General features: G+C 44.0%; 1 protein-coding gene across 1 annotated transcript in view; it reads right to left on the bottom strand.

Moving 5' to 3' along the window:
* The window catches only part of WIPF2 (WAS/WASL interacting protein family member 2), a 71101-nt gene that overhangs the window by 3862 nt on the left and 49063 nt on the right, over positions 1-18176 (bottom strand). Inside the window, exon 7 of the mRNA XM_069751625.1 lies at positions 352-453. Coding sequence (XP_069607726.1) covers positions 352-453 — 102 coding nt within the window. The remainder of the gene's footprint in view (positions 1-351; positions 454-18176) is intronic.

An 18176-nucleotide genomic window follows, 5' to 3' on the forward strand; every position in this document is an offset into this window, starting at 1 on the left:
CATTGGGTCACATACTATCAATGATCAGAAGCGCTCAGCCACCACGAATGCACTAAGTCACGATGCAGAAGAGTTTGTTCTCATTAACAAAGTATGTTAAGAAAACCCCATTAAGCCCTCCCAGAAGTGACATAATACTACGTCACATTTCGATCCCTTTGCATGGAGCACCTCAGTAAAAAATATGCATAAAAAGATTAGCTTCTTTTGGCTAGGTCAGTGTAAAAATAAAAGTTATGGCACTTGGAAGAAGGGGAGGAAAGAAATGGAGAAGCAAAATTGTCTGGATGGGAAAGTGTTAAAACAAATGTTCATAAAAACAGGAACTTTTGTTATTGCTCATGCTTTTACCTCTGTTTGTTTTACTTGGGTAAACTTTTTGGAAGGGTCTGTAGTCCTCTGGAGCAGGAAACTCATCCACCGAATGGAAGGGAAATTTTGATTCAAAGTCATCTGTAATACAGTTTACATATAAACATGCAAGTAAGTTACACAACAGATATAATATGAGCGAGGTTAGCATATTCAATCAAGGGCTTTTAAATAGAGGATGCACCTCAGTTTGTAGCCATGTCCGTAGCTGCTCATTGTATATATGTATAGATATATAGTAAGTTTTCAGAGGAACTGAACAACGAAAAAAATAAATAAATCACAGTATCCTTTAAAATGCTTTTAATTTTGCTTCCATCATATCCCCAAAAAATACATTACAATGCAAAACAGCAGTGTTTTTGGTGATGAACCCTTCCGTCAGACTAAAAGGAGGATAAGTGACATGTTCATTGAGGGCAGAAGATAAAGGATTCTAATTGTACCAAGGAATACATCGAGAGCTGGGCTGGCTAGGTGTTCAGAAGCAAAGGAAGTAGTACTGTCATGAGTGAATCACGTCCTTCTGGAAGATCTGGGGTTAGACAGTCACTACGAATTGCGAATCGCAGATCTTCCAATTTAGCTGATGTGTTTGTGTTAAATATTAAATGGATTTAGTTTCCTTTGGTGCTGGAGGGTAACCCTTTACATGCTGGTTAGAAACTTTCAGCTCCATCTCACAGCTGTTCCTAACTTGGTCATTTTCTTTCTCTATAAATTCTGGTCAGACCTTCTCTTCCTTGCCAGTGAACGCTTTGCTTCCTACCCCCTTGCAGATGTGGTGCTGAATTGGAGATTGATTGTGGAGTGTGATTTTTGGGTGTATGCTTTCCTCATTGTCCTATTCCCATTTGGTTGGTACATTCCTATCCCTCTCTATATATCTATCTACCTTTGGTGAGTGTTTTTGTATGTTTGTTGCTTTATGTTATCCTCGTCTGTCTTACGTATTAATACACTAGCATTTCTGTCCCAGGCCTCCTGGGGGAGGGGACAGCTAAAGCTGGTGTCCCAAACCTCATCAGCTTTAGAGGTACCTTTGGGAGCAGGGATAGTTAGGGCCTGAGACCTAGGGACAGTTCAGGGCCCATTTCCCTAATCACATACAATCACTACATGACAGGTACATCGTATAGCCCAAATAGGGAAGGGGAAATATGAAAAAAAGCAGCACCAGGAGGCTACACAAGTAGAGGTGTGACATTACATGATACAGCGATTCTGCCTTTTTGGTGTGCAGTCTCTGTGAAAACTGACTATTGGTCTATGAATTATGGAGCAAAGTGGTCTACTCTAGTGGAACAAGCACCTGTTTCCTTTTCTTTCATGCAGCTGGGAGGTTGAGCCACCATTAACCCCTTCACTCCCCCAAGCCTGTTTTTATCTTCATGACCAGGCCAAATTTTACCATTTTGACAGGTGTCACTTTGGAGGTAATAGCACTGGGATATGTTTAACCCCTTTCTGACGTACTATCCCGTTGAGGTGGGGTGGGCCCCTATGACCACCGACGGGATAGCACGTCATACGCGATTGGCCGCGCTCTCAGAGGGATCGCGGCCGGGTGTCAGCTGCCTATCGCACCTGACATCCGGCACTATGTGCCAGGAGCGGTCATGGACCGCTCCCGGCACATTAACCCCCGGCACACCGCAATCAAACATGATCGCGATGTGCCGGCGGTACAGGGAAGCATTGTGCAGGGAGGGGGCTCCCTGCGGGCTTCCCTGAGCCCCACGCAGCAATGCGATGTGATCGCGTTGCTGCGAGGGTCTCCCTACCTCCCTCCCTGAAGCAGGCCGGATCCAAGATGGCCGCGGCATCCGGGTCCTGCAGGGAGGGAGGTGGCTTCACAGAGCCTGCTCAGAGCAGGCACTGTGAAGACTGCAGTGCTCTGAGACAGATCGGTGATCTGACAGAGTGATGTCATCCCCTGGGACAAAGTAAAAAAAAATTTTCCAAATGTGTAAAAAAAGAAAAAAAATATTGAATAATGAAAAAAAAAATAATATTCCCATAAATACATTTCTATAAATTAAAAAAAAAAAAAAAAACACAAAACAATAAAAGTACACATTTAGTATCGCCGCGTCCGTAACGACCCCACCTATAAAACTGGCCCACTAGTTAACCCCTTCAGTAAACACCGTAAGAAAAGAAAAAACGAGGCAAAAAACAACGCTTATCACACCGCCGAACAAAAAGTGGAATAACACGCGATCAAAAAGACATAAATAACCATGGTACCGCTGAAAACATCATCTTGTCCCGTAAAAAACGAGCCGCCATACAGCATCATCAGCAAAAAAATAAAAAAGTTATAGTCCTGAGAATAAAGCGATGCAAAAATAATTATTTTTTCTATAAAATAGTTTTTATCGTAGAAAAGCGCCAAAACATAAAAAAATGATATAAATGAGGTGTCGCTGTAATCGTACTGACCCGAAGAATGAAACTGCTTTATCAATTTTACCAAACGCGGAACGGTATAAACGCCCCCCCCCAAAAGAAATTCATGAATACCTGGCTTTTGGTCATTCTGCCTCACAAAAATCGGAATAAAAAGCAATCAAAAAATGTCACGTGCCCGAAAATGTTACCAATAAAAACGTCAACTCGTTCCGCAAAAAACAAGACCTCACATGACTCTCTGGACCAAAATAAGGAAAAATTATAGCTCAAAATGTGGTAATGCAAAAAATATTTTTTGCAATAAAAAGCGTCTTTCAGTGTGTGACGGCTGCCAATCATAAAAATCTGCTAAAAAACCCGCTATGAAAGTAAATCAAACCCCCCTTCATCACCCCCTTAGTTAGGGAAAAATTTAAAAAAAAGTATTTATTTCCATTTTCCCATTAGGGCTAGGGTTGGAGCTACAGTTAGGGTTGGGGCTAAAGTTAGGGTTAGGGTTTAGATTACATTTACAGTTGGGAATAGGGTTGGGATTAGGGTTAGGGGTGTGTCAGGGTTAGAGGTGTGGTTAGGGTTACTGTTGGAATTAGGGTTAGGAGTGTGTTTGGATTAGGGTTTTAGTTATAATTGGGGGTTTCTACTGTTTAGGCACATCAAGGGCTCTCCAAACGCGACATGGCGTCCGATCTCAATTCCAGCCAATTCTGCGTTGAAAAAGTAAAACAGTGCTTCTTCCCTTCCGAGCTCTCCCGTGTGCCCAAACGGGTTTACTATATGGGGTATCAGCGTACTCAGGACAAATAGGACAACAACTTTTGGGGTCCAATTTCTCCTGTTACCCTTGGGAAAATACAAAACTGGGGGCTAAATTTTTTATTTTCACGGCTCTGCGTTACAAACTGTAGTGAAACACTTGGGGGTTCAAAACTCTCACAACACATCTAGATGAGTTCATTAGGGGATCTACTTTCCAAAATGGTGTCACTTGTGGGGGGTTTCTACTGTTTAGGTACATTAGGGGCTCTGCAAACGCAATGTGACACCTGCAGACCATCCAAATGGCGCTCCTCATATGGGGTATCAGCGCACTCAGGACAAATTGGACAACAAATTTTGGAGTCCAATTTCTCCTGTTACCCTCGGGAAAATACAAAACTGGGGGCTAAAAAAAATTTTGTGGGAAAAAAATGTTTGTTTTATTTTTACGGCTCTGCATTATACACTTCTGTGAAGCCCTTGGTGGGTCAAAGCGCTCAAAACACATCTAGATAAGTTCCTTAGGGGGTCTACTTTCCAAAATAGTGTCACTTGTGGGGGGTTTCAATGTTTAGGCACATCAGTGGCTCTCCAAACGCAACATGGCGTCCCATCTCAATTCCTGTCAATTTTGCATTGAAAAGTCAAACGGCGCTCCTTCCCTTCCGAGCTCTCCCATGCACCCAAACAGTGGTTTACCCCCACATATGGGGTATCAGCGTACTCAGGACAAATTGTACAACAACTTTTGTTGTTTTCGAGGTGAGGAGTTTTTCTTCCCTTGACCAAGAACCTTGGGCAATTTGACTGTTTAGATGGGCCCCCCCACCCCCATGGGCTTGCATCGGTGGTCAGGATTACAGAAACCGGCCATACCCATGGAACCCCACTCCTGAGATTGGACAGGTTTGTCCACCAGGCCAGGGAAGCTACTGTTCGTGAGGATATTTCTAGTCGCTTCTCTAAATCTCCTTTTAAGCGGGTTTCCGCCTCTAATATTTCCCACTGGAGATCCCTGGAGTGACCCTGAGCCCATTGGACTGCTGGAATGCAAGCCGTCATTGACTCTAGTATGGACATTGCTTTTCTTAACCCCTTAGCGACCGCCGATACGCCTTTTAACGGCGGCCGCTAAGGGTACTTAAACCACAGCGCCGTTAATTAACGGCGCTGTGGAAAAAGTGAATAGCGCCCCCCAGAGTCGGATTTTCTCCGGGGTCTCGGCTGCTGGGGGTAGCAGAGACCCCAGAGAACATGATTCGGGGGGTTTTTAACCGACCCCGCATTTGCGATCGCCGGTAATTAACAGTTTACCGGCGATCGCAAAAAAAAAAAAAACGCGATCTCTTTAATTTCTCTGTCCTCCGATGTGATCGCACATCGGAGGACAGAGAAAAGGGGTCCCAGGTAGCCCCCCAATACTTACCTATCTCCCCCGATGCTCCTCGTGTCTCCCGGTGGGCGCCGCCATCTTCAAAATGGCGGGCGCATGCGCAGTGCGCCCGCCGGCCAGCATCGGGAGAATCTTTGGGGTCTCGGCTGCCGGGGGTAGCCGAGACCCCAAAGAACATGATCGGGGTCGGTTTTACCGACCCCTGTTTTGCAATCGCTGGTAATTAACTGTTTACCGGCGACCGCAAAAAAAAAAAAAAAAAAGTAAAGTGTAATTCTCTGTCCTCTGATGTGATCGCACATCAGAGGACAGAGAAATAGGGGGATTCGGGGACCCTAGCATACTCACCTGTGTCCTCCTGCTGCTCCTCCTGGCTGCCGGGGAAAAGAAAATGGCGGGCGCATGCGCAGTGCGCCCGCCATCTGTCTCCATCTGCTGGCCGGCAGGAGAACAGCAGTTGGGGCTAAAATTAGGGGTAGGGGTAGGGTTAGGGCTAAGGTTAGGGCTAAATTTAGGGTTAGGGTTGGGGCTAAATTTAGGGTTAGGCTTCTTTCACACTTACGTCGGTACGGGGCCGTCGCAATGCGTCGGCCCGACATACCGACGCACGTTGTGAAAATTGTGCACAACGTGGGCAGCGGATGTAGTTTTTCAACGCAGCCGCTGCCCAATCTAAGTCCTGGGGAGGAGGGGGCGGAGTTACGGCAACGCATGCGCAGTCAGAAATGGCGGATGCGACGTACAAAAAAAAACGTTTCATTGGACTTTTTGTGCCGACGGTCCGCCAAAACACAACTGATCCAGTGCACGACGGACGCGACGTGTGGCCATCCGTCACGATCCGTCGGCAATACAAGTCTATGGGCAAAAAACGCATCCTGCGGGCACATTTGCTGGATCCGTTTCTTGTCCAAAACTACGGATTGCGACGGATGCCAAACGACGCAAGTGTGAAAGTAGCCTTAGGGCTAGGGTTAGGGTTGGGGCTAAAGTTAGGGCTAGGGTTGGGGCTAAAGTTAGGGTTAGAGTTGGGATTAGGGTTAGGGTTTGGATTAGGGTTGGTATTAGGGTTAGGGTTGGCATTAGGGTTACGCTTGGGATTAGGGTTAGGGTTGGCATTAGGGTTACGCTTGGGATTAGGGTTAGGTTTGGGATTAGGGTTAAGGTTAGGGTTGTGATTAGGGGTGTATTGGGATTAGGGTTGAGATTAGGATTAGGGGTGTGTTGGATTTAGGGTTTTGATTAGGGTTATGGTTAGGGTTGACATTAGGGTTGTTTTGGGGTAAGGGTTGTGATTATCGTTCGGGTTAGTGATTAGGATTATGGATCAGGTTGGGATTAGGGTTAGGGGTGTGTTGGAGTTGGGTTGGAGCTAGAATTGGGGGGTTTCCACTGTTTAGGTACATCAGGGGGTCTCCAAACACAACAGCCAATTTTGCGCTCAAAAAGTCAAATGGTGCTCCCTCCCTTCTAAGCTCTGCCGTGCGCCCAAACAGTGGGTTACCCCCACATATGGAGCATCAGTGTACTCGGGATAAATTGGACAACAACTTCTGGGGTCCAATTTCTCTTGTTACCCTTGTGAAAATAAAAACTTGGGGGCTAAAAAATCTTTTTTGTGGAAAAAAAAATATTTTTTATTTTCACGACTCTGCATTATAAACTTCTGTGAAGCACTTGGGCATTCAAAGTTCTCACCACACATCTAGATAAGTTCCTTGGGGGGGGTCTAGTTTCCAAAATGGTGTCACTTGTGGGGGGTTTCCACTATTTAGGCACATCAGGGGCTCTGCAAACGCAACATGGCGTCCGATCTCAATTCCAGCCAATTCTACATTGAAAAAGTAAAACGGCACTCCTTCTCTTCCAAGCTCTGCGGTGCGCCCAAACAGTGGTTTACCCCACATATTGGGTATCGACGTACTCAGGAGAAATTGCACAACAACTTTTGTGGTCTAATTTCTCCTGTTACCCTTGTGAAAATAAGAATTTGTGGGCAAAAAGATCATTTTTGTGTAAACAAAAGCGATTTTTTATTTTCACGGCTCTACGTTATAAACTTCTGTGAAGCACTTGGGGGTTCAAAGTGCTCACCACACATCTAGATAAGTTCCTTAAGGGGTCTAGTTTCCAAAATGGTGTCACTTGAGGGGTTTCCACTGTTTAGGCACATCAGGGGCTCTCTAAACGTGACATGGCGTCCCATCTCAATTCCAGCCAATTCTGCATTGAAAAAGTCAAACAGCGCTCCTTCACTTCTAAGTTCTGCGGTGCGTCCAAAAAGTGGTTTACCCCCACATATGGGGTATTGGCGTATTCAGGAGAAATTGCAAACAAAATTTATGGTTACATTTCTGTTTTTACACATGTGAAAATAAAAAAAATGGTTCTGAATTAAGATGTTTGCAAAAAAAAGTTAAATGTTCATTTTTTCCTTCCACATTGTTTCAGTTCCTGTGAAGCACGTAAAGGGTTAATAAACTTCTTGAATGTGGTTTTGAGAACCTTGAGGGGTGTAGTTTTTAGAATGGTGTCACACTTGGGTATTTTCTATCATATAGACCCCTCAAAATGACTTCAAATGTGATGTGGTCCCTAAAAAAAAATGGTGTTGTAAAAATGAGAAATTGCTGGTCAACTTTTAACCCTTATAACTCCCTAACAAAAAAAAATTTTGTTTCCAAAATTGTGCTGATGTAAAGTAGACATGTGGGAAATGTTATTTATTAACTATTTTTCGTGACATATCTCTCTGATTTAAGGGCATAAAAATACAAAGTTTGAAAATTGCAAAATTTTAAAATTTTTCGCCATATTTCCGTTTTTTTCATAAATAATCGCAAGTAATATCGAAGAAATGTTACCACTAACATGAAGTACAATATGTCACGAAAAAACAATCTCAGAATCAGCGGGATCCGTTGAAGCGTTCCAGAGTTATAACCTCAAAGTGACAGTGGTCAGAATTGCAAAAATTGGCTCGGTCATTAAGTACCAAATTGGCTCTGTCACTAAGGGGTTAAAGTAACGACTGGAGAGTGACTCAAATGGTCCACTAGTTGTATCATGTTGGACACTTATTTCTGGAAGATGACATTCTTGTTTTGTTGAGTCTATTATTATCCCTAAGTACTGTTGTACTTGTGTTGGGATTTTTCCAGATTCAATAACCATCCTAGATTTGATAGGGCTGACATTACTCTGTGTAGTTGCTGGCTGCAATGGAGAGGAGATCTGCCCATCACTAGGAGGTCGTCCAGATAAGGGACAATCAATATATCCTGTTCCCTTATGTGGGCCATTACTTCCGCCATTAGTTTTGTAAATACCCTCGGGGCAATACCCAGGCCAAACGGAAGCGCTCTGTATTGATAGTGTTTCAGTTTCCCTTGTATCACCTACTGCCACCCTGAGATATTTTTGGTAATCTGGATGGATCGGCACATGATAGTATGCGTCTTTTAAGTCTATGACGGTCATAAAACAAGACGGATGAAGGGATCTGACACATGATTTTATTGTTTCCATCTTGAATTTCTCTGTTACTAGGTATTTATTTAATTTCTTCAAGTTTATTATTGCTCTGAAAGTTCAGTCTTGCTTCGTCCGAAGAAAAAGCGGAGAATAAAACCCTGATGCTTCCTCCTGTTGTGGAACTTCCTGAAGGACTTTCTTCTCCAGGAGGTTGAGGACTTCCTTCTCGATGCTCAGTTGTTTGATCTCCGATCTCCTTTGTGGCGTCACTAAAAATTGGTGGTGTGGCCTCGTGTGAAACTTCAGCTTCAGGCCCGTCTCTATTATGTTTAAAACCCAAGTGCTTCTGGAGATTTTTTTCCCAGGTTTGGAGAAAGTAAGACAGTCTCCCTCCTACCTGGGGCGCACCTTCATTGTGGTTTTTTTTTATTATCTGGCTTGTTGAATAGGAAGCCTCCTCTTAAATTTTTTATCCTCCCAACCCTCTTTTTGTTTTTTTGGGGGACATCTTCGCATGAATTTATTCCCTCGAAAGGGCCGCCTATAGAATTGATTTGGAAATCCCGGAAAAGCCTTTTTCTTGTCTACAGCTTTCTCGAGGATATCGTCTAGGGTGGGCCCGAATAAAAATTCTCCTTCGCATGGTATGGAACATAGTTTTGCCTTAGTTTGCAAGTCACCTGGCCAGCACTTTAACCATAGTGCTCTTCCAGCTGCATTTGAAAATGACGCTGATCTTGCTGTAAGCCTTACCGAGTCTATGGAAGCGTCTACTAGATATGCCGCAGCTCCTCTCATAAATGACACTGAGTCTAGTATAGATTCTTTTGGTGTTTTATTTTTTGTGTCTCCAGGTGATCCAGCCAAACCATTAATGCTCTGGCCGTGCATGTAGCGCTATCCCGGGCTTTAATCCCCCGCTGGTGGCTTCCCAGGACCCTTTTAAGAAGGCATCGGCCCTTTTATCCATAGGATCCTTGAGGGTTCCCATATCCTCAAAGGGTAAAGCGAATTTTTTGGAAGCTTTCGCAATAGCGACATTCAATTTTGGTGCTTTTCCCCATGAAGCACAAGCTGGGTCATCGAATGGATATTTCCTTTTAGGGGTTAATAGTACTTTTTTATCTGGCCTCTTCCACTCTCTCTTTATTAAAGCCTGTATTTTCTCATTTAACGGAAACACCCTGTGTTTCTTTTGTTCTAGGCCACTGAACATGAGCACTTGCGCAGTTTTCTTAGTACGAGTGTCTGCCAGCCCCATGGTTGCTCTAACCATTTTTACCAACGCATCCGTTTCTTCAATTGGGAAACAATTGCGCCCACCTTCTGAGGATGCGGAGGATGATGCTGAGGAGGATGTAGAGCTATCTGAACCGTAGTGTACGCTAGCTTCCTCGCTGGTACTGTAATCTGGGGTTTTATCTTTGCGCTTTCTTTTATGGCTCTTTACGCTCTTTAGCGCATCTGCTACTTCTGATTTAATTAACTCCTTAAGCTCAGAAGCAAATCTTGGGGTCTCTTCACTTATGGTGTTCTCTATACATAAAGCACAGAGCTTTTTCCCCCATGTGGATGGTAAATCTGCCGAGCAGAGCGGGCACACTCTATGCTTCGTTTTCGTCTGGCATTTCTTTCCCTAAGAAACACAATAAACCCCTATTTAGAATATATACATTCACGGAGGTCACTTACCCTCCTAACGTGAGGAAGATACCAGTTCTGGTCTTGGGGAAGCCTCCGCCATATGAACCGTTGATTTCTTCCTGGATCCACTGGAGCCTCTGCTGCGCTGGGACCTCGAGCTGTGACCCTGCACAGGCTTCTGATGATGGCGTTCCTGCGGGTCTTTTCCTTTTGAGGACTGCAGAGTTTCCTCCACCGACTGCTCTTTTCCACTCATCGTGGTAGCCATCTTGAGCAGCGGTAGTCGATTTCCCCGCCGAATATATCCCCAGAGCCCGGCGCAAGGCAACATCCGGTTTACCCAGAGGTGCCCTGCGCCGCCCCGGAAGTGACCCGTACACGCCTGCGCAGAAAACTGCCGACTCCCAGCGCGCGTGTTCACTGGATGCCGGCTCGTCGGAGGGGCGGAGGAGTTGCCGCAGCCGCCGCTGCTACTCCATGCTGGAACCTCCTGTCGGTGACCGGTGTCACCACCTCCCACGAGCCCTCAGACCGGCGGTATCTTACCAGGTAGCCGCTGCTACCTATTACTGGCCGTTTGTGGAGAGAGGAGAGGCAGACTCGGTCCTCTTCACTGCCTCCCCTCTGCACGTACCCGCAGGGCCCGCCGACCCCGGAAAGTGCCTTCAGGGAGGACGACATCTGTGACCGCGGCAGAGCCCCCCCGCTGCCTGAATTCGGCCCGATGATCCCTGGCATCCCGCGACGAAACGGTAAGCTGTGGATTCCCCGTCAGGGACAGGAAACCGAACTGAGGTGGAGGAGAGGTCCCGCCTTTTTAACCTGTGGGTTTCCTGTCCCTGTGGGCGGATCCCTCTCTCCGTGGTGCCGTCATGGGGGTAAGAGAAACATTATGTTTTGGGGGTGTCTTTCTGCTAAGGGCACCGGACTACTTCACCACATCAATGGGAGAATGGATGGAGCCATGTAGCATAAAATCCTGAGTGACAACCTCCTTCCCTCGGCCAGGAAATAAAAAAAAAAAAATGGGTCGGGGCTGGGTCTTCCAGCAAGACAGAGACCCTAAACATACAGCCAAGGCAGCAAAGGATTTGCTCAAAAATTAGAACATTAAGGTCATGGAGTAGCCTAGCCAGTCTCCAGCCGTTAATCCCATAGAAAATTTATGGAGGGGGTTGAAGCTCCGAGTTGCCAAGCGTCAGCCTCAAAATCTTAATGATTAAGAGATGATCTGCAACGAGGAGTGGACCAAAATTTCTCCTGACATGTGCGCAAACCTCATTATCAACTACAAAAACGTCTGACTGTTGTGCTTGCCAACAAGGGTTTTGCCACCAAGTATTAAGTCTTGTTTGCCAGAGAGATCAAATACTTATTTATCACTGCAAAATGCAAATACATTTATATAATTTATACAATATGATTTTCTGGATTTTATTTTTGATATTCTATCTCTCAATGTTAAAATTTACCTACCTTTAAAATTATAGAATGTTCATGTCCTTGTCAGTGGGCAAACTTACAAAATCAGCAAGGGATCAAATACTTATTTCCCCCACTGTATAAGACAGAAAATACCCAAAACTGACAGTTCCAAACCTTGCACCCCTCAATGTACTCAAAACCACATTCAAGGAGTTTATTAACCCCTTAATCCCATATGACGTACTATCCCGTCCAGGTGACCTGGGACTTAATTCCCATGGACGGGATAGTACGTCATATGCGATCGGCCGCGCTCACGGGGGGAGCGCGGCCGATCGCGGCCGGGTGTCAGCTGCCTATCGCAGCTGACATCCGGCACTATGTGCCAGGAGCGGTCACGGACCGCTCCCGGCACATTAACCCCCGGCACACCGCGATCAAAGATGATCGCGGTGTGCCGGCGGTGCAGGGAAGCATCGCGCAGGGAGGGGGCTCCCTGCGGGCTTCCCTGAGACGATCGGTACACGGTGATGTGCTCACCGTGTACCGAGCGTCTTCTCCCTGCAGTCCCCGGATCCAAAATGGCCGCCGGGCTGCATCCGGGTCCTGCAGGGAGCACTTCCGGGTCAGGATCAGGCTGCAGCTGCAGCTCTAATCCTGCCCGGCTGTATGTCAGATCACCGATCTGATAGAGTGCTGTGCACACTGTCAGATCGGTGATCTGTGATGTCCCCCCCTGGGACAAAGTGAAAAAGTAAAAAAAAAAATTTCCACACTTGTAAAAAAAAAAAAATAAAAAAAAAAATCCTAAAATAAAGCAGAAAAAAAAAAATATTATTCCCATAAATACATTTCTTTACATAAAAAAAAAACAAAAAAACAATAAAAGTACACATATTTAGTATCGCCGCGTCCGTAACGACCCGACCTATAAAACTGGCCCACTAGTTAACCCCTTCAGTGAACACCGTAAGAAAGAAAAAAAAAAAAAACGAGCCAAAAAACAACGCTTTATTATCATAACGCTGAACAAAGAGTGGAATAACACGCGATCAAAAAGACGGATATAAATAACCATGTTACCTCTGAAAACGTCATCTTGTCCCGCAAAAAACGAGCCGCCATATAGCATCATAACCAAAAAAATAAAAAAGTTATAGTCCTCTGAATAAAGCGATGCCAAAATAATTATTTTTTCTATAAAATAGCTTTTATCGTATAAAAGCGCCAAAACATAAAAAAAATGATATAAATGAGGTGTCGCTGTAATCGTACTGACCCGAAGAATAAAACTGCTTCATCAATTTTACCAAACGCGGAACGGTATAAACGCCTCCCCCAAAAGAAATTCATGAATAGCTGGTTTTTGGTCATTCTGCCTCACAAAAAAATCGGAATAAAAAGCGATCAAAAACTGTCACGTGTCCGAAAATGTAACCGATAAAAACGTCAACTCGTCCCGCAAAAAACAAGACCTCACATGACTCTGTGGACCAAAATATGGAAAAATTATAGGTCTCAAAATGTGGAGACGCAAAAACTTTTTTGCTATAAAAAGCGTCTTTTAGTGTGTGACGGCTGCCAATCATAAAAATCCGCTAAAAAACTCGCTATAAAAGTAAATCAAACCCCCCTTCATCACCCCCTTAGTTAGGCTAGGTTCACATTGCGTTAATGGGTTAACGCTAACGGACAGCGTTGCACGGCGAAAATGTCACAATTAACGCCGTGCAACGGGTCCGTTAGCACAACCATTGACAGCAATGTGATTTTCAGGTGTAGCGCATCGCTAGAGCGTGCCATTTTCGGCTCGCGCTAGCAAGGTGCCATTCTTTTGTGGCGCGCCTCAGACGCTGCTTGCAGCGTCCGCGGCGCGCCCGAGGTCCGATCCCCGATCTTCCAGAGCGGGGACGTTAACGCGACCACTAAACACGACACCTAAAAAGACATTGTGTTAGCGCAATCCGCTAGTGCTAAACGGATTTCCCTAACGCAATGTGAACCTAGCCTTAGGGAAAAATAATAAAATTAAAAAAAATGTATTTCCATTTTCCGGTTAGGGTTAGGGTTAGGGCTAGGGTTGGGGCTAGGGTTAGGGTTTGGATTACATTTACGGTTGGGATTAGGGTTGGGATTAGAATTAGGGGTGTGTCTGGGTTAGGTGTGTGGTTAGGGTTACAGTTGGGATTAGGGTTAGTGGTGCGTTTGGATTAGGGTTTCATTTATAATTGGGGGGTTTCCACTGTTTAGACACATCAGGGGCTCTCCAAACGCGACATGGCGTCCGATCTCAATTCCAGCCAATTCTGCATTGAAAAAGTAAAACAGTGCTCCTTCACTTCCGAGCTCTCCCGTGCGCCCAAACAGGGGTTTACCCCAACATATGGGGTATCAGCGTACTCGAGACAAATTGGACAACAACTTTTTGGGTCCAAGTTCTCTTGTTATCCTTGGGAAAATAAAAATTTGGGGGGCTAAAAATCATTTTTGTGGGAAAAAAAAGGATTTTTATTTTCACGGCTCTGCGTTGTAAACTGTAGTGAAACACTTGGGGGTTCAAAGTTTTCACAACACATCTAGATAAGTTCCATGGGAGGTCTAGTTTCCAATATGGGGTCACTTGTGGGTGGTTTCTACTGTTTGGGTACATCAGGGGCTCTGCAAATGCAACGTGACGCCTGCAGACCAATCCATCTAAGTCTGCATTCCAAATGGCGCTCCTTCCCTTCCGAGCTCTGCCATGAGCCCAAACAGTGGTTCCCCCCCACATATGGGGTATCAGCGTACTCAGGACAAATTGAACAACAACTTTTGGGGTCCAATTTATTCTGTTACCCTTGTAAAAATACAAAGCTGGGGGCTAAAAAATCATTTTTGTGAAAAAAAAAAAGAATTTTTATTTTCACGGGTCTGCGTTATAAACTGTAGTGAAACACTTAGGGGTTCAAAGTTCTCACAACACATCTAGATAAGTTCCATGGGAGGTCTAGTTTCTAATATGGGGTCACTTGTGGGGGGTTTGTACTGTTTGGGTACATCAGGGGCTCTGCAAATGCAACGTGACTCCTGCAGACCAATCCATCTAAGTCTGCATTCCAAATGGCGCTCCTTCCCTTCCGAGCTCTGCCATGCGCCCAAACAGTGGTTCCCCCCCACATATGGGGTATCAGCGTACTCAGGACAAATTGGACAACAACTTTTGGGGTCCAATTTATTATGTTACCCTTGTGAAAATACAAAACTGGGGGCTAAAAAATTTTTGCGAAAAAAAAATAAATTTATTTTAACGGCTCTGCGTTATAAACTGTAGTGAAACACTTGGGGGTTCAAAGCTCTCAAAACACATCTAGATAAGTTCCTAAGAGGGTCTAGTTTCCAAAATGGTGTCACTTGTGGGGGTTTTTAATGTTTAGGCACATCAGGGGCTCTCCAAACCAACATGGCGTCCCATCTTAATTCCAGTCAATTTTGCATTGAAAAGTCAAATGGCGCTCCTTCCCTTCCGAGCTCTGCTATGCACCCAAAAAGTGGTTTACCCCCACATATGGGGTATCGTCGCACTCAGGACAAATTGCACAACAACTTTTGTGGTCTAATTTCTTCTCTTACCCTTGGGAAAATAAAAAATTGGGGGCGAAAAGATCATTTTTGTGAAAAAATAAGATTTTTTATTTTTACGGCTCTGCATTATAAACTTCTGTGAAGCACTTGTTGGGTCAAAGTGCTCACCACACATCTAGATAAGTTCCTTAAGGGGTCTACTTTTCAAAATGGTGTCACTTGTGAGGGGTTCCAATGTTTAGGCACATCAGGGGCTCTCCAAACGCAACATGGCGTCCCATCTCAATTCCAGTCAATTTTGCATTGAAAAGTCAAATGGCGCTCCTTTCCTTCCGAGCTCTGCCATGCGCCCAAACAGTGGTTTACCCCCACATATGGGGTATCGTCGCACTCAGGACAAATTGCACAACAACTTTTGTGGTCTAATTTCTTCTCTTACCCTTGGGAAAATAAAAAATTGGTGGCGAAAAGATTATTTTTGTGAAAAAATATGATTTTTTATTTTTACGGCTCTGCATTATAAACTTCTGTGAAGCACTTGTTGGGTCAAAGTGCTCACCACACCTCTAGATAAGTTCCTTAAGGGGTCTACTTTCCAAAATGGTGTCACTTGTGGGGATTTCAATGTTTAGGCACATCAGGGGCTCTCCAAACGCAACATGGCATCCCATCTCAATTCCAGTCAATTTTGCATTGAAAAGTAAAATGGCGCTCCTTCCCTTCCGAGCTCTGCCATACGCCCAAACAATGGTTTACACCCATATACGGGGTATCAGCGTACTCAGGACAAATTGGCCAACAATTTTTGAGGTTCAATTTCTTCTCTTACTCTTGGGAAAATAAAAAATTGGGGGCGAAAAGATCATTTTTGTGAAAAAATATGATTTTTTATTTTTACGGCTCTGCATTATAAACTTCTGTGAAGCAATTGGTGGGTCAAAGTGGTCACCACACATCTAGATAAGTTCCTTAGGGTGTCTACTTTCCAAAATGGTGTCACTTGTGGGGGGTTTCAATGTTTAGGCACATCAGTGGCTCTCCAAACGCAACATGGTGTCCCATCTCAATTCCTGTCAATTTTGCATTTAAAAGTCAAATGGCGCTCCTTCCCTTCCGAGCTCTGCCATGCGCCCAAACAGTGGTTTACCCCCACATATGGGGTATCAGCGTACTCAGTACAGATTGTACAACAATGTTTGGCATCCATTTTATCCTGTTACCCTTGGTAAAATAAAACAAATTGGAGCTGAAATAAATTTTGTGTGAAAAAAAGTTAAATATTCATTTTTATTTAAACATTCCAAAAATTCCTGTGAAACCCCTGAAGGGTTAATAAACTTCTTGAATGTGGTTTTGAGCACCTTGAGGGGTGCAGTTTTTAGAATGGTGTCACACTTGGGTATTTTCTATCATATAGACCCCTCAAAATGACATCAAATGAGATGTGGTCCCTAAAAAAAAATGGTGTTGTAAAAATGAGAAATTGCTGGTCAACTTTGAACCCTTATAACTCCCTAACAAAAAAAAATTTTGGTTCCAAAATTGTGCTGATGTAAAGGAGACATGTGGGAAATGTTACTTATTAAGTATTTTGCGTGACATATCTCTGTGATTTAAGGGCATAAAAATTTAAAGTTGGAAAATTGCGAAATTTTCTAAATTTTCGCCAAATTTCCGTTTTTTTCACAAATAAACGCAAGTTATATCGAATAAATGTTACTACTAAAATGAAGTACAATATGTCACGAGAAAACAATGTCAGAATCGCCAAGATCCGTTGAAGCGTTCCAGAGTTATAACCTCATAAAGGGACAGTGGTCAGAATTGTAAAAATTGGCCCGGTCATTAACGTGCAAACCACCCTCGGGGCTTAAGGGGTTAAAAGTTCAGGTGCTTCACAGTAAATTTTGCAATATGGAAGGAATTTTTTTTTTTTTAAACAAAAACGTTCTTTTAGCCCTTTTTTTTTTTTTTAAACTTCCACAAGTGAAGCCATTTTGGAAACTAGACTCCTCAAGGAATGTGTTTAGATCTGTGGTGAAAAAAAAACGAACACATTTTTCCCACAAAAACGTTTTTTATTTGCATAAGGGTACCAGGAGAAATTGCAGCATACAATACGTTATGCAATTTCTCCTAAGTATGCGGATACCCCATGTGTGTCCGAAAACTACTATTTGGGCACACGGCAAGGCTTACAAAAGAAGGAGCCACGTTTTGGAACACAGTTTGATGGAATAGTGTCATGTTGCGTACGGAGTGCCACCGATATGCCTAAACAGTGGAAGCCCCATACAAGTGACCCATTTTGGAAACTAGACCCCTCAAGGAAATTATCTAGATGTGTGTTGAGCACCTTGAAACCCCAGGTGCTTCACAAAATTTTACAACTTTGATATGTGAAAGAAAATTTATACCATTGGGCAATGAAATAATAACATTTTTACCACTAAAAGTTTTTTTATTTTTTAAGGGCTAATAGGAAAAAATGAACCTCAGTTTGTTGTAAAAATTTCTCCCGTTAGCGCCAATACCCTAAATGTAATCGAAAAATACTTTTCAGGCACAGTGCGAAGCTTAGGAGGTAAGGAGCGCCATATTAAAGTGCAGATTTTACTATGGTTTGCAGGTGCCATGACTCACTGGGAGAGTCCCTGAGGTGCCAAAAAAGCAGAAGCCATAGCGCTTCTCCAGAGCCTTTGTACTACTAGTAATGTGGAAACCCCTATATTTCCATTGACAGAGTGGTGACTTACTTTTTTTTGTAGCTTGAGTTGAAGCTTTTATTGAAAACATTTTACAGAAAATTTTGTATCACATTTATCCTGTGCTGTACACTGGGCACTTATATCAGGGTTTCCATCTAAATCTCTGAGTGACATGATTCAGGTGAAACTCCCAAAAGATCCATTCACTATGATGAGGCAGCAGTTACTCTGGACCCTATCTGGCCTCTGTTCAGCTGTATCCTTTTTTTTCCCCCAGATATGCACAAAACTGTTGCCGACAGCACTTTTATGTAAGCCTAAAAAGACACGGCCAGATCGAGCTGGTCCACAGGGTCTCTCTGCCTCACTATAGGAAATCTTCTGCCGGGTTCCGTCTGAATCACGCATTTACACGGAAACCCTGATAT

The sequence above is a fragment of the Ranitomeya imitator genome, chromosome 2, assembly GCF_032444005.1.
Source record: "Ranitomeya imitator isolate aRanImi1 chromosome 2, aRanImi1.pri, whole genome shotgun sequence".
In the NCBI taxonomy this organism is placed as follows: domain Eukaryota; kingdom Metazoa; phylum Chordata; class Amphibia; order Anura; family Dendrobatidae; genus Ranitomeya; species Ranitomeya imitator.